Source organism: Ursus arctos, unplaced genomic scaffold (assembly GCF_023065955.2).
Source record: "Ursus arctos isolate Adak ecotype North America unplaced genomic scaffold, UrsArc2.0 scaffold_13, whole genome shotgun sequence".
In the NCBI taxonomy this organism is placed as follows: domain Eukaryota; kingdom Metazoa; phylum Chordata; class Mammalia; order Carnivora; family Ursidae; genus Ursus; species Ursus arctos.
This window is the reverse complement of record NW_026622797.1, coordinates 48,690,770-48,715,659: the sequence shown is the minus strand read 5'-3', so window position 1 is coordinate 48,715,659 and position 24,890 is coordinate 48,690,770. Positions and strand designations below refer to the sequence as shown.

The 24,890-nt window shown below is 39.8% G+C and overlaps 1 protein-coding gene across 1 annotated transcript; it reads left to right on the top strand.

Annotated features, from left to right (window-relative positions):
- Positions 1–3,655: 3,655 nt before the first annotated feature.
- AMD1 (adenosylmethionine decarboxylase 1) lies at positions 3,656–24,401 on the top strand. The gene is made up of 9 exons (XM_026511637.4): positions 3,656–4,101; positions 18,109–18,195; positions 19,188–19,314; positions 19,892–19,994; positions 21,120–21,162; positions 21,267–21,411; positions 21,516–21,608; positions 21,688–21,843; positions 22,198–24,401. Exons 1-9 carry the CDS (start codon positions 3,992–3,994, stop codon positions 22,336–22,338), a joined length of 1,005 nt encoding a protein of 334 aa, XP_026367422.1. The 5' UTR covers positions 3,656–3,991; the 3' UTR covers positions 22,339–24,401.
- The last annotated feature ends 489 nt before the right edge of the window (positions 24,402–24,890 follow it).

The window sequence follows — 24,890 nt, the reverse complement described above, 5'->3', positions numbered from 1 at the left end:
ATTCACACCCTTATCAAATCCACTCCCCTTCAGTATGGGTAGAACTTGTAACATTATTCTAATTTTCTTAACCAGTAGAATATGATAATGGTACAAAGCTAATAGAATGCCACTCTGTAATTATGTTATATTAGATTGTAACTTCTGGCTTACTAGCGTTCTCTGTTTCTGGGTTTGATGAAGGATATGGCAAGGACCTATAGTGAGGAACTGAGGCCCACAGTCCGGTAGCTTGTAAGGAACTGAATTCTGCCAACAACCACGGGAACAAGGAAACAGCTCCTTTCCTAGTCAAACCTTCAGATGTGACTGCAGCACAGTCCAATAGGTTGATTATGGCCTTGTGAGAGACCCTGATACAGAGGACTCAGCTAAGCCATGCACAAACTCCTGACCCACACAAATAGTGAGATAATAAATGTGCACTGTTTTAAGCAACTAAGTTTGTGTAATTTATCATGCAACAAGAGATAATACAGTCAGTGTGTGCTAGAGTACTGTCCTAGAGAATGTTATGTGGAATTATAGCTAGTATTGGAAATTGAATAAGATTTTTTATAGTGTGAAGAATTGGGGGATGGGCTTTGAGGGGATGTTGGGAGATAAGATTCATTTGAAAAAGCAGAATCTATTAGGAGGGCACTTAAAAATTCATGTTTTCAGCTAATACTGATTGAATACATTATGTCAAATACTTTTTTTGGGCAATGCTATACAGTTTTAAGCAAAGACAAGTTTTACATAGCTTAAAATCTGACAGAGACCTAACAATCAACAAATAAGTAAATACAAGAGAACAATAAGAATTATGCAGAGAATTAAAACAGAATGGTGTGTTAGGGAGTGTCTACTTGGCTACCGTAGATTAGAAAGTAAGAAAGGTGTGGCAGGCCTGGAGAATGGCCCCCACATCCATTCTCTCCTTGTTTCCTCTTAAGTAACAGAATTGGCCAAGTTTTGACCAGGCAATTAGCTACCCAAGTAGGAACCATACTTTCCAGCCTCCCTTGCAGCTAGGTGTGAACATGTGAGCAGAACTGATATTGCAATTTCCAAGCCTTATTTGCATAAGAAAATTATTTTTTCTGCACTTTCTCTTTTTCCTTTTTTTCCAGGCTGGAATATAGACAGATGTGGACAAGCTTTAGTCATATGAATGAAGATTGTACCCTGTGCTAAGAACAGGCTAGAAGGAATCAGGATCCCTGTATGATCTCCTAAAGCAGAACTGCCTCACCACCCCCCTGCCTCTGGATGTTATGTGAAAGAGAAATAAATTTTAATCTTTTTCTTGAGTTACTGTATTTGGAGGTCTCTTCGTTATCTTAGTTTAGCCTATGCCCTACTACTACAGGTGACCTCTCAGAGGTGGGGACATTTAAGCTAAGAGCTAAGTGAAAAGAATGAAAAAGCTATACAAAGTGGAGAGAGAGCATTTGAGACATATGAAAAGGACCTAAAAAGGGAAATGTCAGTATGCCTAGGGCATAGGCCTAGGGAGTGGAGATGGGCTCGGAGAAAAATTAGTTGAGGACCACATGATATAGGGGTTTGAAGGCTAAGGTAAAGAATGTTGATTTTAAGTCTAAGGAGAAACCATTGGAGGATTTTTAAATATTAAGAGAAATGTCATAATTGGATTTATGTTTAAAAAAATCACTCAGGCTTGCTCTGTGGTAAATCATCTGAGGGAGCCAAAGATATGTTTTGGACATATTAAGCTTAGCAAAATATTCAAATGAGAGTAACTGACCAACTTAGTAATTAGTACAAGGGACTTTGAGCCTCAAGATGGTAATGATGCTTAAGAAAAATAATATATTTTACAAAGGACCAATCCAATTGGTAGACACTATTTAAATTATCCTCTATCAAATTAACAAGGACTTACCTTGCCAAGATTCTTGGCATTTTTATATTAACTTAAATTGCATTGGGAAAAAGCATAATAGTAACTGAAAAGCAACTAATTATAAGCAATTATAAGCCAAATTATGTTTACACCACAATTAGTGTTTGAGGTGGTTTAGTAGACAGATTCTTCATTTCAATAAGCAACCATCAAATAATTGAATAGCTTGTAAAACACATAAATACCTCTTTTATCTTTATTCCAAGTATAACTACCACATTCTCTTTGAATTATTATTATCATAAAATAAGCAACATTTATCTTTTGTCCCAATTCCCAGTTTGAGTTGGATGCTTTTAAAAACATGGCAAGAGTAGTCCATGTACCTACCACACAACGTAGCTTCTTTCAACAGGTTTCATGGAGAAATGTGAACAAACTCACATTCTTGTAAGACAAATACTACCCTGGAGGGAATCTAGAGTGCAAATTCAAACCACGTCTTTTTCATTAGGTTTTTCACGCTTAAAACATTATCTCATTTCACTTTCGGTTGAGGGAAGTGTTCTCTAAGGATGATAGAGAAAAGTCTTTTGGGTTGTGACAACGGTAATTTTTATATCAGGCTGGGTTTTTTCCTTCCATATTCCCGAGTAAAAGTCATGAACTTTGTTACCACAATTTTGCCACCTCGGGTTAAACTGTTTGAAAACTACGACTTGCCAACTATTTTACAGTTTACATTGATTACCGAAGTATTAAATTTATGGTTCTTTTTTTAAATTTTTAAAAAAATTCATGGTTCTTTAAATCACTGCTAGTCATAGGTCAGAATGCCTGTTATATGAATTTCCAAATTCTTCTGGAGCACGTGAGATGATATCACTGTAAATTTTGGAAGGGGGGGGCTTTCAACTAGTTCATCAGTTTGAGAATAGTCAAAGAAAAATGTTATCAAACAATTTCAGATTATATTTAATAAACCAGTTTCTAGAAATAGTTTTGCAAAATAAATTCCCACCAGTTGACCTAATCGAGCACGGACTTGCCAGTGCTTCCACGGCAGCTGCTGCACTCCGCCAATTCCAAGGCTTGGCAAGCCACATGGTGGGAGGTAGGTAAGAGCCGGAGCCCTCCAAGGCTGGGCGCCACGTTGCTTTTCTCTTTTTAAATAGGGAGACAACGCTTCTGGCTATTGTGTAAACGGGTCGAGAACTGCGTTTACTCGCACATCAGCTAAGGCACGAGCAGAATTAAAGTGCCTTCTAATCCGACCCTTAGCAACATGTGCGTCACGAACAAATGTTGAGTTTTAATGCGTGGCTTCTTTAGCCTTGGGGAAACGCACTTTGAGAATCGCCAAGTACCTCAGCAATCGCGGTGAACTGCACAGGATCAAAACCACCACGCCATCCCAGCAGTGGCCACCGCCCCCGCGGAACCCCGCCAACCCTTCCTAAGGATCCACCCATGTTCTCTGCTAATCAGTTGTTTAACGCAGCACTGCACAGCCTTTCCTCACTCCCTTCCTGTTCTCCCCACCCATTCTGCATTCGACCCCAGGTTCCTAACCCCCAGCCGGACCACACAGCGCCGTCTCCCGCCCAAGGGACAGCGCGAACCCGAACCGCAGCGCGGCGGGTAGCTCCCCGCGCTCCTGGCAGGCGGGCCGCCAGCCAGCCGCAACACGGCGGCTGCTGATTGACAGGCGGCAGCAGCAATGAGCCTCAGGGGCGGGATGCTGCGTCACTTCCTGGCCTTTCGGGGGAGACGGGGTATATAAATGCGGTGCTCACGCAGCGCCCTCGCTTCCACAGTATGGCCGGCGACATTAGCTAGCGCTCGCTCTACTCTCTCTAACGGGGAAACAGCGGACTACAAGAGACTGAACTGTATCTGCCTCTATTTCCAACAGACTCACGTTCAACTTTCGCTCACACACACAAAAAAAAAAAGCCGGGAAAATTTTATTAATCCTTTTTTTTAAAAAAAGTTAATATAAAATTATAGCAAAAAAAAAGGAACCTGAACTTTAGTAACACAGCTGGAACAATCCGCAGCGGCGGCGGCAGCGGCGGGAGAAGAGATTTAATTTAGTTGATTTTCTGTGGTTGTTGGTTGTTCGCTAGTCTCACGGTGATGGAAGCTGCACATTTTTTCGAAGGGACCGAGAAGCTGCTGGAGGTTTGGTTCTCCAGGCAGCAGCCCGACGCAAATCAAGGATCTGGAGATCTTCGCACCATCCCCAGGTGGGTGCTGGGAGCTGTCGCCGCCTCGAAGGCATCAGCCACGAGCGGGGGGCGGGGGCCGGGTTCCCGCAGCCTTCAGGTGGGGTAGGTCCCCGGGCGGGGCGCGTTTCGGTGGCCGTGGAGGAGACTGCGGTGCTGGGGGGAGCGGCCGCGTCCACGCGGGGCGCGAGCCGGCTCCTCCCGCCGCCGTTGCTGGGCCGGGCGCTGCCCGGGGGGAGGGGAGGAGGCCGGCGCGCAGCGTGCTCAGGTAACGTCCCCCGCGCGGCGTGCGGGGCGGCGGGCGGCGCCACTCGGGGTGGTTTGTGGGCCCGCGCCTTACGACTTTCCCCTCCGGAGTTGGCGGTCCGGGGCCCCGGGTGTGGACGTCTTGGGGCCGCGCGGGCTGCTCCCCGGCAGGTGTGGCTCGGCAGGCTTAGTCAGGCGCTAATTTGGGCGTGCCTGTCTCGGGGAGCGAGGAGGGAGGGAGCGAGTCTGAAGCCGGGCTCGTTCTTTCCGCGTGCTGCGGGAGGAGGGGGCTCTCCCGGTCTCCGACTGAGGGTCTGGCGCGCAGGCCTCCCGCCCGCGGTCCGCGCTGGCAGCATGTGGCGCCCGGGCGGCGGGGATTGGGCGGGAGCAGTGTCGCAGTGGCTGGGCCCCACCGCCGCCTTAATGCGCTCTGCACCAAATCCTTTTCGGGGCGGCCCCGGGAAACGGCCGCGAAGCCCACCGAGGCTTGCCCCCGAGACTCTTGACCTTGGGTGTGTAACCTGTTACGGCGTCGGCGGGTTCCGGCCGAGGTGCGGTGTGCTGGGAGGTTTGCCTGCATTTACGGGCTAGAGGCCCGTCCGAACCAGGACATAATACCTTTAGTGCCTAAGCCTGCAAAGGAATCTGGGGCCCCAGCCTCCCACCCCGGGCAGTCACGCGAGAGAGCTGGGTTGATCGCGCAGGAAAGGAGAGGTCTTGAGGTTTTTGGAAAGCCAAGCGCAAATAAACGCGCAGGCGTTTGCGAAGGTGCTGGGCCTTTCTCCGCGGCGCTCACACCGCTGGCCACCCCTTGCCTTTCGGCGCACAAGTGCGGCGAGTGTGGCGGTGCGGCGGAGGAACCGGCGCGGCTGCCTCATTGAGGGCGACGACCAATGAGCTCCTGGGCCCGACCGAGAGCCTGGCCCCAGGGTGTGGGCCAATGGGCGTTTCAGGAATGTAGGCTGCGCTCGCTGCTGTCCCTGACAAAAAGCAACTGGGGAAGGGAATCCAGGCGGACACGTGCTGCTGGGACTTTTACGGCAGTATATCTATCTTGAAGGAGTCTACTCCTGGAAAGCGTCGTGTTAGCTAAAATGTGACAGGTCTCATTTTTCAAGCGACACTTAAAATGTCTATCGTAGCCTTTTACTACGTGCCAGGCTGAGCTTTAAACACTTTATATTCTAGGAAGCAGTTACTTACAGATAGGGGAAGCTTAAATTTCCTCCATTTCACAAAGGGGAAAACTCCCTGGTGGTGGTGGTGGTGGTGGTGGTGGTATGCGTCCGATGAAACAATTGTGATTAGATACTGTTAGAAAATTCTGTCAGTGAAGAACTAGTGAGTAAGTCTTACAAGGTGGATAACAAATTGTTTTGCTCTGGCTCTTTACATGTTTGGAAGCTTTATTTGTAAGCACACATTCTTAGTAAAGGAAAGGGTTTTTCCTTCCTCCCGGTTCTTAGGCAAAAATGCCAGAATTTAAGCTTGGGCTTTTCTGGTTAAGTTCCCTGAGTCGAGGGGGAGAAAGGCTTATAAAAGGGGAGCTTGCCTTCTTTAAATGTCTGAGAACCACTTTTCCTTTGTACTTTTGGCTGCTGAAATTGTTTTGCTCCTTCGGTGTGGTTCTTAAAATGATGGCAGAAGTTAAACCTTCAAGGACAGAATATTCTGTTTTGTTCATAACTTAGTGCCACAATGTTTTATAGACATTAAACATTCGTTAAATCACTATTTTGAGAGTTTATATCACATTTCGGCTGTTGGAGATTAGAGCAAGAAAGAACTGAAAAACCTGTCCCATTTAGCTGAAGTCCATTGGCAACCTTTAGGAGCCTTTCTCTGTGACCTGTCAAGCAAGGATGCACAGGTTAGGTTATTTAGTAGGAGGTAAAAATACGTGAAAAATAGTAGATGCTTGGTAAATCATCTAAAATCAATGGCCTGGTGAGAGGGATCATTGGTTTCTGGTCTCTTGAGGAGTTGGGCAGAGGAGGAGGATTATAACCTAAAAGAGTAATGTATAATGAAGTAGTTAAGTACATTGCCTTGGAATATCTAAATTTCAATTCAGACACCATTTAATAGCCAGCTGTTCGGTGTCTCCTCATCTCAAATGAAGATGATGGTGTACCTGTCTTCTTAGGGTCGTTGTGAGGATTAAGTGGGCTAATGTATGTACAGTATTTAAGAAACTGGCACACAGTAACCACTCTATAAGTATTATTATCATCTTTTGGAGGGAGTTGTTTTGTTTGCCTTTAAAGACCATCTCCTCCCTCCCTTTTTTTCTAAATTTTATTTATTTACTTTAAGAGAGAGCAAGCCAGAGAGGGCTCAAGCAGGGGGCAAAGGGAGAAGCGGACTCCAGGCTGAGCAAGGAGCCGGTCCTGGGACTCAATCCCAGGACCCCAAGGTCATGACCTAAGCTGAAGGCAGACGATTAACCGACTGAGCCACTCAGGCGCCCCTCCTTTTCTCCTTTTTTAAGCAAACAAGGCTGGGGAAGAGTTTGTCAGATTGTAGTCTAAAAGGCTACATGTTAAAGGGTGTCCTAGCAGTTTGATGTATTTTTATTCAAGAGGAGGAGATCGAGTCACTAGGGAGTTTTAGATTATATCATTATATTTCTATAAAGTAAAATTTATCTTTAGTATCTTTATTTAATGATAAAAATGTAAAAGCCAGAAAGCCCTTGCCTCCATACCTCCACTAAGTAATTACATTAAAATGCAAATAGACTAAAGTCATAGTTAGAAGACATTAACAGACTGGATTAAAATAAACAAGTAAATAAATTACACTGTTAATAAAACAGATAAAAACCTAAGGACATGAAAAGGATTAATTGGGAAGGCACAAATGTTCCGAGAGGGCCTTGCTATAGATGCTAGACGTTAAATAACAAAGATGTTACGGGAAAATGCCCCCTTGTACTTCTTTCCAGTTACAATCCTACCCTCTCCTCCCAACTTTTAACCACTATAGATTAGTTTTCCCTGTTTTTGAGCTTTTAATAACATGAAATCATTTAGTGTGAATCATTATGTAAAGCTTCTCTCTGGTCAACCTTATGTTTGGCATTTTGTGTAGTGTTTTGTGTCAGTGTAGCACAATTTTTCATTCTGTTGTGAATGGGTATTTGAGTAGATTCCAGTTTGCTAATACAAATATGTTGCTATGAACACTAATATGTCATTTGGTGAACAATATGTCTGCGCTTCTGTTACATATACACCTCAGAGTAGAATTGTTAAGTCATAAGATGTGCATATATCCAGCATGAGGGTGCCAGTTGCTCCATATCTTCATCTAACACTTGGTATTATCTTTTTAATTTTAGCTATTGTGGGTGTACAATAGTATGTACTTCCCATCGGACTAATGGAGTTGAGCATCCTTTCATATCTTTATTAGCCATTTGGATATCTTTTGTGAAATGCTGCCTATTCTTTTGGAATGCCTCCTCAGTTTGTAGGAGTTCTTTATTGTGGATGAATTCTAATATGTATATTACAGATATCTTGCACCCTCAGTGGCTTCCCCTTTTATTCTGTTAGTGATATCTTTAGAAACAGAAGTGCATAGGTTTTGTGGTTTTATTTTTTTTTTTTAAGGTTTTATTTATTTATTTGAGAGAGATCATGAGTGGGAGGCGGTTGGGGCACAGAGAGGGAGAAGCCAACTCACCACTGAGCAGAGATCCTGACACGGGCCTCTATCCTAGTACCTGGGGATCGTGACCTGAGCCGAAGGCAGAGGCTTAACCAACTGAGCCACCCAGGTGCCCCAGAAGTGCACAGTTGTAATGTAGTCCACTTACCAGTATTTTACCTTTAATGGTTAGTAGGGTTTGTTTTTATTGTTTTGTTTTGTTTTGTTTAACCTACCTGTACAGGCAACATGGGGCTTGAACTTGATCAAGAGTCTCATGCTCTACCAGCTGAGTCAGCTAGCTGCCTCTGGTTAGCAGTTTTGCATTCTATTTAACATATCTTTGCTCATTTTAGATTAATGAAGATGTTCTTTTTTTTCCCTCCTAAATTTCATTTTGCTTTTCATATTTAGATCTGCATTCCATCTGGGAATATTTTTTTTTAAGATTGTATTTATTTATTTATTTATTTATTTATTTGAGATTTCTGGATTGATTGATTGAGAGGTGAGAAGCAGGCTCCCCACTGAACAAGGAGCCGGAGCCCCAGCCCCATCACAGCGTGACCTGAGCTGAAATCAAGGACAGTCAGTCACTTAACCGACCAAGCCACCCAGACACCCCTTTTTGTTCTTGAATTGTGAGATCGAGCCCGCATCATGCTCTAAAAAATAAAAATAAATTTTAAAAATGGAAAATCTTGTGTAGCTCAGGTTGAAGAATACCGGTTAACAATATGTTGAAGAAAAGCTGCAGTCCAGGGTCTCCATATGAATAAAGGAATAGATGATATGTTCTAAAACAGACTTAATTCACACATTACTTGAATTTGAGGAAGGAGTGGTATAATAGGTTTAACCCGCAGTTTCTCCAGCAGTTTTTCAGATTTCAAAAGGATCTGAACAGAAATCAGTGATCATATATTAAAAGGTCTTAGGGTTGCTGGACCAAACAAAAGCCTTTTATGTTCTAGGAAATGGCAGCTATGGGGAGGAAGTCTGTGAGAAAATAAGAAATTTTGCTGAGAAGAAAGACTTTTGCTTTTGAATTCATAACCCTGAGCTATTATTCCTAGTAATGAGGTGGGTTCAGATGGGAAATTGTAGTGGAGGTGAAGAGAATATAACTGTGGGAAGGTTAGAGGTGTAGTATTTGCACAGTTAACGTGAAACCATAACAACTAGAATCTATAGTGTTCGTGTTGGAGAAGACATTTAGGACTAGTGGGAAGTTCTGTTTTTCTCCTTCAAATTTTGTAAGCTAGAATTTAAATTTTTAGTAAAGGATTGGGGGCACTTGCAAAGAGTGTAAATCACATCTCAACATTAACTTTCCCAGAACTCCTGCCTTACTTAACCATATCATTGCACAGTATTGCAGTATCAGTGATTTTACATTGAAGAAAAGTACAACCCATTAATGGCCAAGAAACCTTTTAGTGTAAATGTTTTGAAATAGAAAAGCTTCATATTGAATTAAGCTCCTCATTACATTCTTCACAAAAGTTTCAAAAAAAGTTTGAACTGCTATCCCCAAAGCACCCATTTTTAAAGAAGTATGTGTTGAAAGTAATAATCAGCTGAGTGTAGCAGTAATTATACTAATAGTAATTAAAATTTTAAAGCTTGAGATAGAGAATTTAATACTGTGATTAAAATACTGTGTATTTTCAGTTGATTTCTTTGAACAAAAGGGAAAGGCTATTTTAAGGATGGTGTTGACCCAAATACTAATACCTTGGGTAAGGTATGGAAGCCTGAATGTACTGTGGTAAGGGGTAAGTCTCTAAAACAGGCATCAGGCTGTCACCTTAAGGTCACAGCTCAGGAAAGCTTCATGTAGTTGTGTGACTTTGGGGTAAATTATTTGGTAACCCTGAAACCAGCAGTTTTTATTCGCATGGAGGCCTTTTAAATGCAAATTTCTAGGCACCATTTGCAACGGGGTCTGACCTACAGAATCTGAGGTTAGGATACAGCTCATCCGGTGATGTGAGAGTGATACTCTGCCTTGACGGGTTTCTTCCATCTGCCAGCAGCATTCTGTTCCCTCAGGCATTTACTTCGTAAAATTGTGATTTAAAAGAATCTAACATTAAATTTACCATTTTAAGCGGGTAGTATTGTAAGTATAGTCACATTGTTGTGCAACAGAACTTTCTCATCTTGCAAAACAAACTATACCCAATAAGTTCCCCTCTCCTCTTCCCCGAGTCCATGGCAACCATATTCCTTTAGGATTTTGGCTACTTTAGATACTTCGTAGGAGTGTGAGTACCTCATAAATGGAATCATACAGTATGTGTCCTTCCATGACTGGCTTATTTCACGTAGCATAAGGTCCTCAAGATTCATCCATGTTGTATGTATATATCACATTTTCTTTATCTAGTAATCCTTTGATGGACATTTAGGTTGCTTCCATCTCTTGACAGTTGTGAACAACAACAAACATGGGTGTGCAAATCCCTCTTCCAGACCTTTTTTGAATTCTTTTGAATATATACCCAGAAGTGGGATTGCTGGATTGGTCATGTGGTGGTAATTCTATCTTTAAGGTTTTGAGGAACGTCCCTACTGTTTTCTGTAATGGCTGTACCATTTGATATTTTCACTAATGTGCACGAATGTTAATACTTCTCCACCTCTTTGCCAAAACTTTTTGTTTTGTTTTGTTTTTTTACAGTAGACATCCTAATGGATGTGAGGTGTTATTTCATGGTTTTGATTGGCATTTCTCTTACGATTAGTGATGCTGAGCATCTTTGCATATGCTTGTTGGCCATTTGTGTATCTTTTTAGAGAATTGTCTATTCAAGTCCTTTGTCAGTTTTTTAATTGGGTTAATTTACTTATTTATTTATAAGATTTTTAAGTGATCTCTGTACCCAAAGTGGGGCTCAAACTCACAACGCCATTTTAAGAGCCCCACACTCCACCGACTGAGCCAGCTAGGTGCTCCATTGGGTTATTTGTTTTTGCTCTTGGGGAAGTTCCTTATATATTCTGGATATTTACCTTTTATCACCTGTATGATTTGCAAGTATTTTCTCCTGTTGAGTACTTCCTATGATGTGCAAAAGTTAAGTTTGATGTATTCCCATTTGTCTACTTTTGCCTTTGTTGGCTGTGCTTTCTGTGTCATATCCAAGAAGGCATTACCAGATCCAGTGTCCTGAAGCTTACCCTATGTCTTCGAGGACTTGTAGTTTTAGGTCTTAATTTTGATCTTTAACCTATTAATAATTTTTATAGATGGTGTAAGGATCCAACTTCATTCTTTTGTGAGGACACCCAGTTTTCCCCGCACTGTTTGATGGCTTTTCCCCCTAATTTTGTAGTCTTGGCACCTTTGTTGAAGGTCATTTGACCTATGGCATTTACTTTTTACATATTACATTTAAAAATGTAGTCAGTTGTCCATTTCTGGTTTTGTTGAATCTGATGATCTAGAAGTCTTTCATATTAGTTGTATCTTTTCCTTTGTAAGTGCTCTAACTTGTTCTGTTTTTATTAAATCACAGATTCTTTAAGAAAACTTCAAATACAATATACTGTTAATGTTTTGCTTTCTGGTATGGTAACCTAATATTATTCAATCTGTGTACTGTTATTGGTAAAGAACATCCTATTTTGGGGAGATACTTAACCCAGATCTGGTTGTGGCTAGGATCCAATAAACCTTAATTTACAAAAGGAGGCTTATTTTCCTGGAAGAAGTGTGATAAAATAATTTTCTGAAATTCTCAGCTGTTTTTGGAGTTGGTTTTTCACCTTTCTCTTTATATACATGTATAGTATTGTATTGGCTTTTTCAGTTTTCTCTCCCATCTTGCCCCTTGATTTTTTTTTTTTTTTTTGAGCCTATTGGCTCTCCTAAAATTGTCTTTTTGATTGATCATTCAGCTGTGTTTTAAGGTGTTCTAAATAACCGCATTCTTTTATACCGTGACTTTGAAAAAATAGTAGAGGGTTTCTTTTAGGTGAGGAAGAGTTTGGTTGCAAAATTTATTAACTGATGGTGAATGAGTGCAAGAACATTTGGTTTCCCTCAAGGTGGAATAAGCACACTCTACTGTCTCTTGCATTTACTAAAAACCTTGGGCAGAGTGCATGGAACAGCTGAGGACTTTGAAAAGTAAATGTTAGCAGGTGAATTGAAGAAGGTTACCATAACTCAAAATACCACTGAAACAGCTGTGATTTCCTGTTTCTTCCCCCCCCCCCCCCCCTTGGTTATCTCTTGGGGTGGCCTGAAAAGCTGCCAGAAGCTGGGAACTGCACCCTATGTGCAGACAAAAAGAGTTCCAAGAGAGGTCTTTTTCTGGTCTGCAGAGAAGGAAAGGGGGCCTGCTCCCTTGGGTCAGAGAGAGTAGGGAAAATCCCTTTTTTGTCTTTGTATTGCTTTGCTTTGTGTGTGTGTGTTCTGCCCACAGCGCAGGCAGTCCTGTAACAGTTGTGGTGGCCAGAGAGATGCCTAACACTCTGGGTGCAGGGGGGGGACCCCTTTTTGACCAGAGGAACTGTGGTCCCAAGAGTGAAGAGCATCGTGGATATTCCTATTGCTCTTTTCCCTTTTTGTTGTCTACCCATTTGGCCACAGAGGGACAGATAGTCACAGGCAGCCTGCGGCAGGTGGACAAACTAAAGCCTTTGCTTTCTAGCCGGAGAACCCAAGAATCGGGCCCCCCACCCCAAACCGGAAATTGTCGGCAAGATTATGGAAAGGAGAGAGGTGAAGAAAGTGATCCCATAAAAATTTATATAAAGACCAGTGGGCTGTTCCTGTATAGATCTGATCATAAATGGTGTATCAACGGCTTTGAAAACTGATGGATCACCTCCCAGTCTGGCCACTGGGTGACACGAAAGCAGGACAGATCTGAGTACCATGGCAAGGGGCTTTCATAACTAAACTAAAACCCAGAGAAGCTGGATAAAAACTTGAAGACTGAACTTAACCATTTCAGTTGCCTGTTAAAACAGTTTTAAAAATCAACATGCTCCATAGGATTTAAACAAGATTTAAAATTACGTAACATCAAAATGTTCAGGATGCGATCATAAATTGCTCAACTTACGAATGGGAAATTCTCAGCATCCCTCAAAGGAAAAAGACAACCTCAAGGTGATGCAGATAAAGCTTTATAAACAGCTGTCATAACCATTCTGTAAGAGTGAACACTCTTAAAAGGAAAAGACAAAGTCTTAGAGAAATAGAAGGTGGAACTTAAAAATGCAACAGGAAAATAACTACTGGAATAAAAAGTTTCCTTGGTGGGCTCTAGTAGATTGGAGAGGACAGAAGAGTGAGAAACATCAGTAGGAATTATCCATTCTAAACACACAGGATTGGGGGCAGCAAATGTTCTACAGATCCCAAACAGTAAAGGAGCATGTAACAGTTTTAGATTTAAAAATCTTTAAAGCTATATGGGGCGCCTGCCTGGCTCAGTTGGTAGAGCGTGCAACTTTTGATCTTGGTTGTGGGTTTAAGCCCCACTTGAGCATAGAGATTACTTTTAAAAATAATAAAAAACAAAAATTTTAAGGCTGTTCATTATTTTCCCAAATGTCCATAAGGTTTAATCAGAATAATTATTGCCAGATTCAACAAATACTTGAGGGCCTCTTAGGAACTGGGCTGGGCACTGGAGATAAAAACAATAAAACACAAACTCCCTAACTATATGGAATGACTAGTGGGATTTGCATGAATACCACAATAGCCACAAATAAAATGCTTTGAAAAGGTTTCTGAGTATTAAAACCTTTTTGTGAAAAGATCTTTGATCTGATGGGAAGAGTGAGGTGACTTGAGTTAGAGGAAGGGTGCTGAGGACAGGGGTTGTAGGTAAGGTGAAATCCATTCCAACAGTACCCAGAGCAAAGTTTATATGTGCTGTCTCAGTGTAATTGTAATGCTGTCTTTCACTTTCATGTGGCTTGATTTGGATGAATAAATTTATGATGAATGGTTGGTGGAAAAGTCCACTGTGGCTCAAATACAGGAAATGGGGATAGAGCTAGTTACCTATATATTCATCAGTGTGTGTTTTATTTATTTCAACTGCTCTTCTGATTCATTGTCTTTATATTATAAAATTTGTCTGAGTCAGATGAAAAGAGGGGTGCCAGGAAATCTGAAGATTAGATAATGGTTTATTCTCTGGGAGTAAAAAAGGATCTCTCTGAAATGAGGGGACCAGGTACTGTTGAGGGATAGAGTGACTATACTGAAAATAAAGAATAAAAGCTTCTAATGAGGGGCGCCTGGGTGGCACAGCGGTTAAGCGTCTGCCTTCAGCTCAGGGCGTGATCCTGGCGTTCTGGGATCGAGCCCCGCGTCAGGCTCCTCTGCTACAAGCCTGCTTCTTCCTCTCCCACTCCCCCTGCTTGTGTTCCCTCTCTCGCTGGCTGTCTCTATCTCTGTCAAATAAATAAAATCTTTAAAAAAAAAAAAAAAAAGCTTCTAATGAGTGAGATCCTTAGCCCTTTACCCTCTTTTGCCTACCAGAAATCTTAATGTTCTCCAGGCAAGAAAATGGAATATTTGGATAATCTGACTTGCCCAGGAAAGAACTTCAAAAAAAAAAAAAAAATACCGATAGGGAGGGAGTGCCCCAGTGAAACCCCCACAGTGCCCTGTGTAGGCCCACAGTCAACAAGCCCCATCCATGTGTATAGACTTTCTGACTAGCTAAGTCTTAGTACCCTAATCTTGGCCAAGAACCACTCAAAAATGTTCAAAGGAAACAGTTGGGGGAACATCTGAGGATAAATTAATGCATAGAAAACCAAAGCAAATGAAAAAGCAAGACAGCTTTTAAATCCAGAGAAAAACAAAGTTCTACAAGAAGGAAAGTTACGGAGCATGATTAAAAGTCTTAATATACTGTTGGGGCGCCTGGGTGGCTCAGTCGTTAAGCGTCTGCTTTCGGCTCAGGGCGTGATCCCAGAGTCCTGGGATGGAGCCCCACATCCAACTCCTCCGCTGGGAGCCTGCTTCTTCCTCTCCCACTCCCCCTGCCTGTGTCTCTCTGTCAAATAAATAAATAAAATCTTTAATTAAAAAAAAAGTCTTAATATACTGTTAACACTACTGTGTGATATGTGAAAGTTACGAGAATAAATCTGAAGAGTTCTCATAGTGGAAAGATTTGTTTTCTTTTTTTGCTTTTTTTTTTTTTTTTTAATTGTGTATGTGAGATGATGGATCCTAACTAAACTTTCTATGGTAATCATTTCACAAACATGTAAGTCAAACCATTATGCTGTGTACCTTAAACTTACAATGATGTATGCCAATTATCTCAGTAAAACTGGGGGGAAGGAGTCTGCATGTATAGTGAATATAACTGAGGAGGTAGAGTGTCCAGTGGGTGGAAGAGGATATTTGCAAGAGTGCTGGATTCTAGTGGGAAGTTGTTAGGTAAGATCTGACTTAGATGAGCTCTAAAGAGAGACCCCCCCTGTGCTGCAGAATTTTACTCAGTGCCTCTTATAGTGGGTGTTTTTATTATTTACCTACGTATCCAGTGCTTAAATTCTTACCATCAAGTAGGTAAATTTTGTATGGGTTATGTAATTTAATCTTTAGTCACGTGATACCAGTCATGGGAAGTGGGTTTTATTGCCTATTAGGTATAAAGAAACCAAGCCCAGAGATATTTAATTGCAAGAAATGTCACAAAACAGAAAAGCAATAGCTTCTTTTAGAGCCCTTTTACTCCTTTTTTCGTTAAAGCAATTATTTGTGGAATTGAACTACAGTGGATTCTGAAATGTTCATACATTAGTGAACTTTGAGTCTTAGAAATACAAAAGCCCAAATTATTGTATGACCACCTACAATGAAAGGATTAAAATGATCAGTTTGTGTTGCTCAGAACTGGATCTTAATTGTAATGTTTTCTTCCTAAATAACAAATTGTACCATTTAAAAAATTTGAAACAAACTGCCAAGATATGGCCCAGTATGTATTTTTTCTTTATATAAACAGTTGTTGGCACCTTTTTAAAAGAAAGCTAATTGTTAGCTCTTTTAAAAAATGGTTTGGCAGGGGCACCTGGATGGTTCAGTCGGTTAAGTGTCTGACTCTTGTTTTTTTGGCTTAGGTCATGATCTCAGGGTTGTGAGATCAAGCCCCTGTATCAGGCTCTGCACTGAGCATAGAGTCTGCTTGAGATGCATTCTCTTGCACTCTCTCTTCCCCTTTCCTCCCACTCCCCCTCTCTAGAAAGTAAAAATAATTTTTTTTAAGATTTTATTTGATAGAGAACAGAAGCAGGGGGAGCTGGAGAGGGAGAAGCAGGCGCCCCCCAAAATATAAATTTTTAAAACTCCTTGGCAAAGTTATAGGCAAATAGGCTCTATAATCATTAGCAAGCCTAGAGCACCTGGGTGGCTCAGTTGGTAAAGCGTCTGCCTTCGGATTAGGTAACGATCCCAGAGTCCCAGGATTGAGTCCCACATTGGGCTCCCTGCTCAGCAGAGAGTCTGCTTCTCCCTCTGACCCTCCCCCTGCCTCTCCTGTGCTCGAACTAATTCACACACTCTCTGTCACTCAAATAAATAAATAAAATCTTAAAATCATTAGCAAGCCTAACGTATTTTAAGTTTTTTTCAGGTAGGTCTGAGTACTGTGCAATTTAACTAATTTACCCAACATAGGAATTACTGCCTTCTGTGATTGGTCCTATAATTTCTTTTAGAAAATAATGAAACGGGCACAAAATGCTAGCAGGGTTGACTGGTACTATGCTTGTGTGTTTTGGGTTTTTTTACGTGTGTTTTTTGTTGGTTTTTTTGTTTTGTTTGTTTTTTAAGTTCTCTCTATACCCAGCATGGGCTTGAATTCACAACCCTGAGGTCGAGTGTTGCGTGCTTGACTGGCTGAGCCAGCCAGGTGTCCCTGTGCTTGATTTTTAATACAAAAGAATAAAACATACCTGTTTTTGTGCTGACTGTGCTGTTGAGGATTTCTTTTACAGAGTCTTAACTGGATAAGAAAGCTAACCATAATATGCCATTTTCTTAGGTATACAAGAATGATCTGTCAAACATTAAGAGCCTTAAAAACATTTCTAGCCTTTACTCTGGTCATTGTAAGCTTGTCCTATTGTTTTATGTATTTCTGTTCGTAGTGGGCACACTAAAGAGGAAGCACTTCTTAGGTCTCAATCAGATAAAATTAAAACCAACTTCATGCCCATTTGACTTCCATTTTGCTGTTGCCTGTAATACAGACTTTTCACTTTGTTGAAATATTCATTTTTTTTAATCCTATTAAAGAGTGGCATAATGTTACCCCAAAATCTTATTGACTTTGAATTGCCAACAAAGGCAGTGTTTCAAGTTTTTGATGTTTCTAGACTTTAGATACTACTAGGTATTATGATTAGCTGCTAATTTTATAGAAAATAGTATCTAAACAGAATGAGAGTTGAGCTTACTAACAGTCAGGCCTTTAAATCTTTTTGCCAATCTGATCAGGGAAGGAGATGATGCTTTTTAAGTTGTAATTCTTCCAGTAGGATTAAAAATCTAAGAATTTTGTTAGGCGACGGGGCTCCTGGGTGGCTCAGTCAGTTAAGCTTCTGCTTTGGCGCAGGTCATGATCCCAGGGTCCTGGGATCAGGCCCATGTGAGGCTCCCTGCTCAGTGGGGAGCGTGCTTCTCCCTCTCCTTCTGCAGCTCCCCCTGCTTGTGCTCTGTCAAGTAAATGAATGAAATCTTTAAAAAAAAAATTGATAAGCAAAAAATCTCATTTTGACTTAATTTCTTCACTTGCTTGTTGGTGAAAGGTAATGATTTTCCTTGGTTTATTGGCCTTTTGAATTTCCTCTGTGCATGGCTTATTCAGTCGTCATTTGTTTTTTCTTAGTAAATTGCAAATAGCTTATATTTCCAGTTCGCTCTTTGTTACTTGGTGGATATGTCAATATAGGTAGGCTTTTGAAGTAAAACTAAATGTTACCCAGAAACCGGAACAAGAATATGACAACAAACATAAAATACATGGTGTAAATTGTGTTAGAACACTGAAGTATAAGAGCTTTATAATTTTTATTCAGGTAGGCAAGTACTATTATGACTTAATCATCTTTTTTGTTGTTGAATAATAGATCTGAGTGGGACATACTTCTGAAGGATGTGCAATGTTCAATCATAAGTGTGACAAAAACTGACAAGCAGGAAGCTTATGTACTCAGGTAAGTCCTGCAAAAACAAGTGTTAGCTACCTGATTTCAGTCTGAATCATACTTTACGTGGGAATAGCAAATTGTTCCTCTGGATCTTAGTACTGTAATCATTTTTACCTTATTTTGAGAAATAGTGGTATAAAATAAAGTGTTTACTTTAGATGTCCTTTGCGGTATATAGGAGAAAAAAGCCATTCAACATGTTTATAAGTACAAAGCTAATTTATCCAATAAAATCATTAGTTTGGTGGTGGTTTTTTTTTTTTAATTTTATTTATTTATTTAAGAAAGAGTACAAACGTGTGAGGGAGAGGGAGAAGCAGGCTCCCCACTGAGCAAAGAGCTCAATGGGGGACTCATCCCAGGACCCTGAGATGATGACCTGAGCAGAAGGCAGACGCTTAACCGACTGAGCCACCCAGGCGCCCCAAGTAAAATGTTAGTTTCTTAAATGTATTACAATGGACCTTGAGGCTACTGGATTGAACAAGGTGCATAAGTGCCTGGTTTTTACTAAGCTTGTGTTTGGCATATACAGATATTTATCGAATGCTTATTATGTGCCAGGCCCTAGGAATATAATGGTGAGTAAAACCAAATTCCTTTCCTCATGGAGTTTATTATCTAGTGAAAGAAGTAATGAGATGTTTACAGAAATAATGTGAGAGTGGGTGGTACAAGCTGAAGTAAAGTATGACTTTAGTAAATAAATCCTAAGATACGTGAGGTGAGGAGGAAAGTTTATAGTTAGAAGGGAGTTTGTGTAATGAGCTGATACACTTTATACCTAATTCAGTACCGTTCTGTGGGTTCTGGAACCTTAAAATGAGTTCTGTAAAATAGAAAAAGGAATACTGTAGTGCCTATTTTTGGCTTCCTTGATTTCTTCACATTTAAAATTAATAGCCAAATTTTACATTGTAAATAATCCAATAATAGATTAATAACATCTCAGTAATACATAAACATCATTATAACCTTGTGACTTTTTTCAAATGCAGTGAGAGTAGCATGTTTGTCTCCAAGAGACGTTTCATTTTGAAGACATGTGGTACCACCCTCTTGCTGAAAGCACTGGTTCCCCTGTTGAAACTTGCTAGGGATTACAGTGGGTTTGATTCGATTCAAGTAAGTAATTAAACATTTAATCCTTTTTTCCCCCAGGCAAACGTTAGGGCTCTGTGATATGCATATGCCTAGTAAATAAATGTGTATATTTACTGCTTAGTTGTGGTGGGTAATCACTGACTCTTGAAACTAAATGTACATATGTTCTCAAATTGTTGCTTCCATGCCTATTTAAATCAGATCTGAAATTACTGCTCCAGAAATAATTAATGTACCTTGTTTCTACAGTTGTTGTGACCCATCATGAGTAGATTGGGTATTTTTTAGTTTCCAGAAACTCAGGATGTGATCTGCATTCTTAATGCTTTCTTGAGATTCTTCACAGCTTAAACACAGTTGCTCTGTGTAACAGTATCGCATGGATATTGATTCGTCTGGAACCTTGCTCTGACACAGTGGCCTTCATTTTTTGTTTATTGGCCAGCAAAAGACCACTTACCTTTTAAACCTATTAAAGGGAAAACATGTTAAATTTCATTGGAGAAAATATCTATAGATTTGATTTTGATATGCATATGCAGAAAATAGTTGACTAGGAAAGGTGACAGAATCCTACATATAAAGTTATCTTTTTCAGAGCTTCTTTTATTCTCGTAAGAATTTCATGAAGCCTTCTCACCAAGGGTACCCACACCGGAATTTCCAGGAAGAAATAGAGTTTCTTAATGCAATTTTCCCAAGTAAGTTTAAGTAGAATTGAAACCTGTTTCCTTAGAGGGTCTATCCTTCCAGGATCTTTTTATGTATGTGAAAGCATATGAATGCAAATATGGTTATTTGGTTAAGATACAAATCAGTAAAGTTGATTACAAATTTTAGAGTGTGTGTACTCGTCAGGTCAATGTTGCTGAAAAGATGGAAAAAGAAAATGAATTGATCACTTGGTAGAGGGAGAGGTCATCTTTGTCTAGCCAGTTGCTCTAATTTATATCTAACTTAGGGGTTGTTCCCATCCAGAAAAATGCATAGTGCCTTCACATCCCCATGCTAAGATGCTGGTCCATGTTAAACTCTGGCCTGGCATTCTGTTCAGGAATCGAGGTGGCTTAAAAATGATCAACACAGTGAGATCATAGCGTCACTTCAAATAAATTGGCAAGATTTTCTTCCATTTACTAAGCTTTTATTTATAGACCTTCCTTTTTGAGCTTCAAGGTCAGGGAATTAAAGGTTATCTAATCTAACACCCTTAACACCCTTACATTCTAGATGTGGCCGAAAACCTAGGATGATTTTACTAACTTGGCACAAAAGCACTTACAAGCATGATTTAAGATTTCCACCCCCTCCTCCCTCACAGGCATGATTCGAAAAGAAAGTCCGATTTTTATCCTATTCTTATCTACTAATATGAAATTATACAACGCTCTGTCAATGCTGAGTATAATTGAGTGTAAATATCTCCCAGTTAATTTACTGTGTTGAGTTAGGCTTTGGAACAAAAATACGGAAAGAATGTATTACATAAAATGACTTGTACTTACTTGGGAATGTAGATAAATGGGTGATCAAATTCCATTTCCTTAATGGAGCTTTAGGGGAGAGTGAGCCATAGTTTTCTCAGCACTCAAAGTAACTCACTAGCTGAAGTATATCTCTAAAGGACAGTAAAATATTTTTAGTAAAATATTTTTTTAAGGGATGGCGGAGGGCATCCTGCCTACTTGTGAGCTCACTTCCCTTCAATGAGAACGTTTCTGGTAGGAGGCAAGCACTATCACCCTAACCATTGGAAGGGTGGGGGCAAGGCTATCCTACCAAAAGGAGCTGTTAAATTTACTTTACATTCTCTCCTCCCTCAACAGATGGAGCAGCATATTGTATGGGACGTATGAATTCTGACTGTTGGTATGTTGGACGCAGTTTCATGGATTTGTGTGTGTGTGTCTCTACAGGATTTATTTTAAATTGCCATTTGTCATTTTTAGAAACTACTCTTTACTTTTATATAGGTACTTGTATACTTTGGATTTCCCAGAGACTCGGGTAATCAGTCAGCCAGATCAAACCCTGGAAATTCTGATGAGTGAGCTTGACCCAGCAGTTATGGACCAGTTCTACATGAAAGATGGTGTTACTGCAAAGGATGTCACTCGTGTAAGCAGTTTCAAGAATAATTCTGAATTCTTCTTGGGGACTAAAAATTTAACTCATTCACAGATTTTTCAAATTTGTGTGTAATTCAGTCTTTCCTTTCCCAGGAGAGTGGAATTCGTGACCTGATACCAGGTTCTGTCATTGATGCCACACTTTTCAATCCTTGTGGGTATTCGATGAATGGAATGAAATCGGATGTAAGTGATATTTTGCTTAATAATTATTAAATATTTAAGTGTGCCCATTCCATTATTAACATAAAACTATTTGTTTAAGGGAACTTATTGGACTATTCACATCACTCCAGAACCAGAATTTTCTTATGTTAGCTTTGAAACAAACTTAAGTCAGACCTCCTATGATGACCTGATCAGGAAAGTTGTGGAAGTCTTCAAGCCAGGAAAATTTGTGACCACCCTGTTTGTAAATCAGGTAATCTGTTTTATTACCTACAATAAAATCTTAAAGGAAATAAAAATATCAGATATCTAGAAGTACTACTGTTAAGGTTACTGGAAGAGGAGATGCTTTATATCTTCGTTTAGACTTGGTCCTTGCTTTATATCTAGCCCAATTGATGGGTTCCTTCTGTCCTGTTTTCCCTGTAGACAGATGGGCAGGTGGGGGGACAACATAGGATGTCTCACTCCATCCACACATGAGACAGCTAAAATATTCAAATGCTACAGTTTCTTCAGACAGTAGTCTTAAATACTTACTGACTATTTTGTTTGAAAACTTCTTCAGACTGGAAACATTAATCCTTTATTTAAATTTTTTCCCCAGAGTTCTAAATGTCGCACAGTGCTTTCTTCACCCCAGAAGATTGAAGGCTTTAAACGTCTTGATTGCCAGAGCGCTATGTTCAATGATTACAATTTTGTTTTTACCAGTTTTGCTAAGAAGCAGCAACAACAGCAGAGTTGATTAATAAAAATGAAGAAAAAACGCAAAAAGAGAACACACATAGAAGGAGGTGGTGGCTGCTTTTTAGATATTGATATCGGGGGCCATGCTTTCCATAACCACCACCTTGTAGCTGCAGAAAGCCCTAGATGTAATGATAGTGTAATCATTTTGAATTGTATGCATTATTATATCAAGGAGTTAGATATCTTGCATGAATGCTCTCTTCTGTGTTTAGGTATCCTATGCCACTCTTGCTGTGAAATTGAAGTGCATGTAGAAAAAACCTTTTACTATATGAAACTTTACAACACTTGTGGAAACAATTCAATTTGGTTTACGCACAGTGTAATATTTCTCCAGGTATCATCCAAAATTCCCCACAGACAAGGCTTTCGTCCTCATTAGGTGTTGGCCTCAGCCTAATCATCTGGGACTGTTCTATTAAATTGCTGCCAGGATTTTACATCCAGTTACCTCCACTTTCTAGAACATATTCTCTACTAATGTTACCGAAACCAGTTTCTACTTCATACAGATGTTTTTTGCAACAGCAATTAAAGTTTATCTTCCACGAGTCAAGTCCTCTTAAGAAAATGATTGCAGTTATCCATTTTGTGTATTACTATTTTAACATTATTGCTTCCTGTACCTGTACTTTAATTGATTTTGTTTCTCACCATGGTGTCTTGCCTCCCAACCTCCCCCAATAAAGCAATACACTGTTACACTGTGGGTTTATACTAATCTTACACCCGGGAGGGGGAAGGGAGAGTGGACCCTGGGCTTAATCTTCTTTTTAAGGTCAAGGCCTCCTTTTATATTAACATGGGCTCTTTTGGGAGATAGTGACAAAAATAAACCTGTTGTTGATTAGCAAGGAAGACACATACATTTATATTAGGGTATACTGGCAGAACTGTTCCAGAAACTATGCCATTCTGTGTTCCCATTAAATGAGATTAGCTTCTCATGAGTACCATGCCTTTAGTAATTTGCTAAGTAGTTATATAAAATTTTTTATCACTTAAGTTTATTAGCAAGGAAATTAAAATAAAGGTATTTTTACAGGATTTAATAAGTCAGCTCAGATGATTCACCCTAACTTTTACTATAGCAGCTATCTCCAATCATTTTCATTCATAATGTACCATAAACTTTGGTTGAAAATGGAGTCTGTCTTTGTCATCTTATGACTTAAAGTTCTTTGACCTTATAGTGCATTATGATAGTGTTCTGACTTGAACTGCTTCTCTTCTTGGTGTTCCTTTCACCATGATTTCATAGCATCAAGTGAAACTTCCCAGAATGAGAACTGTTCAGGTTATTCAGTCATACACAGTGAAGCAGAATGCTATCCGTAAGACAAAATTCCAAACTGGTCAGTGGGAAATAACTAGAAATACAGGCTTTGAGGAGTTGGCATCTTTTAGCTATATTTGCAAATATGAGATTTAAGCAGCTGAGAAAACAAAGTTGACTAAATTTTTTATATTCTTGTCCTCACAAAATTTTTTTGATTCTTTCTGGATTGATGCAGTGATGTTTTTGTTCCTTCCGTATTTATAAATGAAACACTTTTTTTTAGTGTTTCTAAACATAAAATCTACTTGGTTTGAAATCAAGTGGTTGGAACACAAATTTTGACTTTTATTTTAAACATGTTGATTCGAAGTTTCATTGAAGAAACTTTCAGTCAGTGGATCAGTTTGATTCTGTAATTACCACACAGTACCTAATGTTTCAGTACTGTTTTGAGGACCAATGCTCAAAGTGGATTTTGTTCTTGAACAGTATCCCAGTAGATTTGATGACATTTGTTGGCTTGAGGTCTGATTTTTTTTTTTTCCTAATAGATTTAAGATTTCTGTCTAATGTTGAAAAACACAAATTTGTATGGAATAAAGCCTAGAAAAATTAAAATTATAGATTAAATAGTAATCAAAATTAATCCTAGTGTGTATGATAGAGGAGGGAAAATTGTGGTGCCATTATTTCTCTCTTCATGGTGTTGGACTTAAATCAGTTGAAATGTATTTCTGTACCACACTTTAAGCTTCAATAAAAGTTTGCTTATTAATTCATTGTCCAGTGACAATCAGAAAGTTTTCTGTTGATGTCTAGTATTTGGTCATGTATACTGTTTTAAAAATCTACAATTTTTGTGATTTGAGGAAATTTATATTTGATGGTTATTTTCTAACATTTGGGAGAATAATCATGAAGACATAAGATCTTTAAGCTCCTGGGAGAATAAGTAATTTATACTCAGATTTAAGCATTCTTTGGTTAGTGGCTTCATAACTGAAGCTTAAAAGAAATAGCTGGGTTATAGACGTATACCGGACATCAAAGAGTAGGAAAGGTAAGTAGTAAGAATAAGAAAATGCGTTTGTGAGTTTGGAGTTAAGTTAAAAGTTTGAAGGTAGAATGTTAGCCTTTATTGTGGAATAGGCTCGTACTAGTGGCATGGGGAGGAACAAGTTGTAAACGTCCTTTATTTCATTCACTGTTATTTCTGTTAACTAGAACAAAGTTACAGCCTTGATCATTTTTGCCATTTTAGATACGTC

Bases quoted from the DNA above. Each gene is read 5' to 3' on its own strand.
- AMD1 (XM_026511637.4), top strand. From the start codon at position 3,992: ATGGAAGCTGCACATTTTTTCGAAGGGACCGAGAAGCTGCTGGAGGTT. The intron at 18,196-19,187 runs GTAAGTCCTGCA...TTTCAAATGCAG, and splicing joins CAGGAAGCTTATGTACTCAG to TGAGAGTAGCATGTTTGTCT. The intron at 21,163-21,266 runs GTATGTTGGACG...ACTTTTATATAG, and splicing joins CGTATGAATTCTGACTGTTG to GTACTTGTATACTTTGGATT.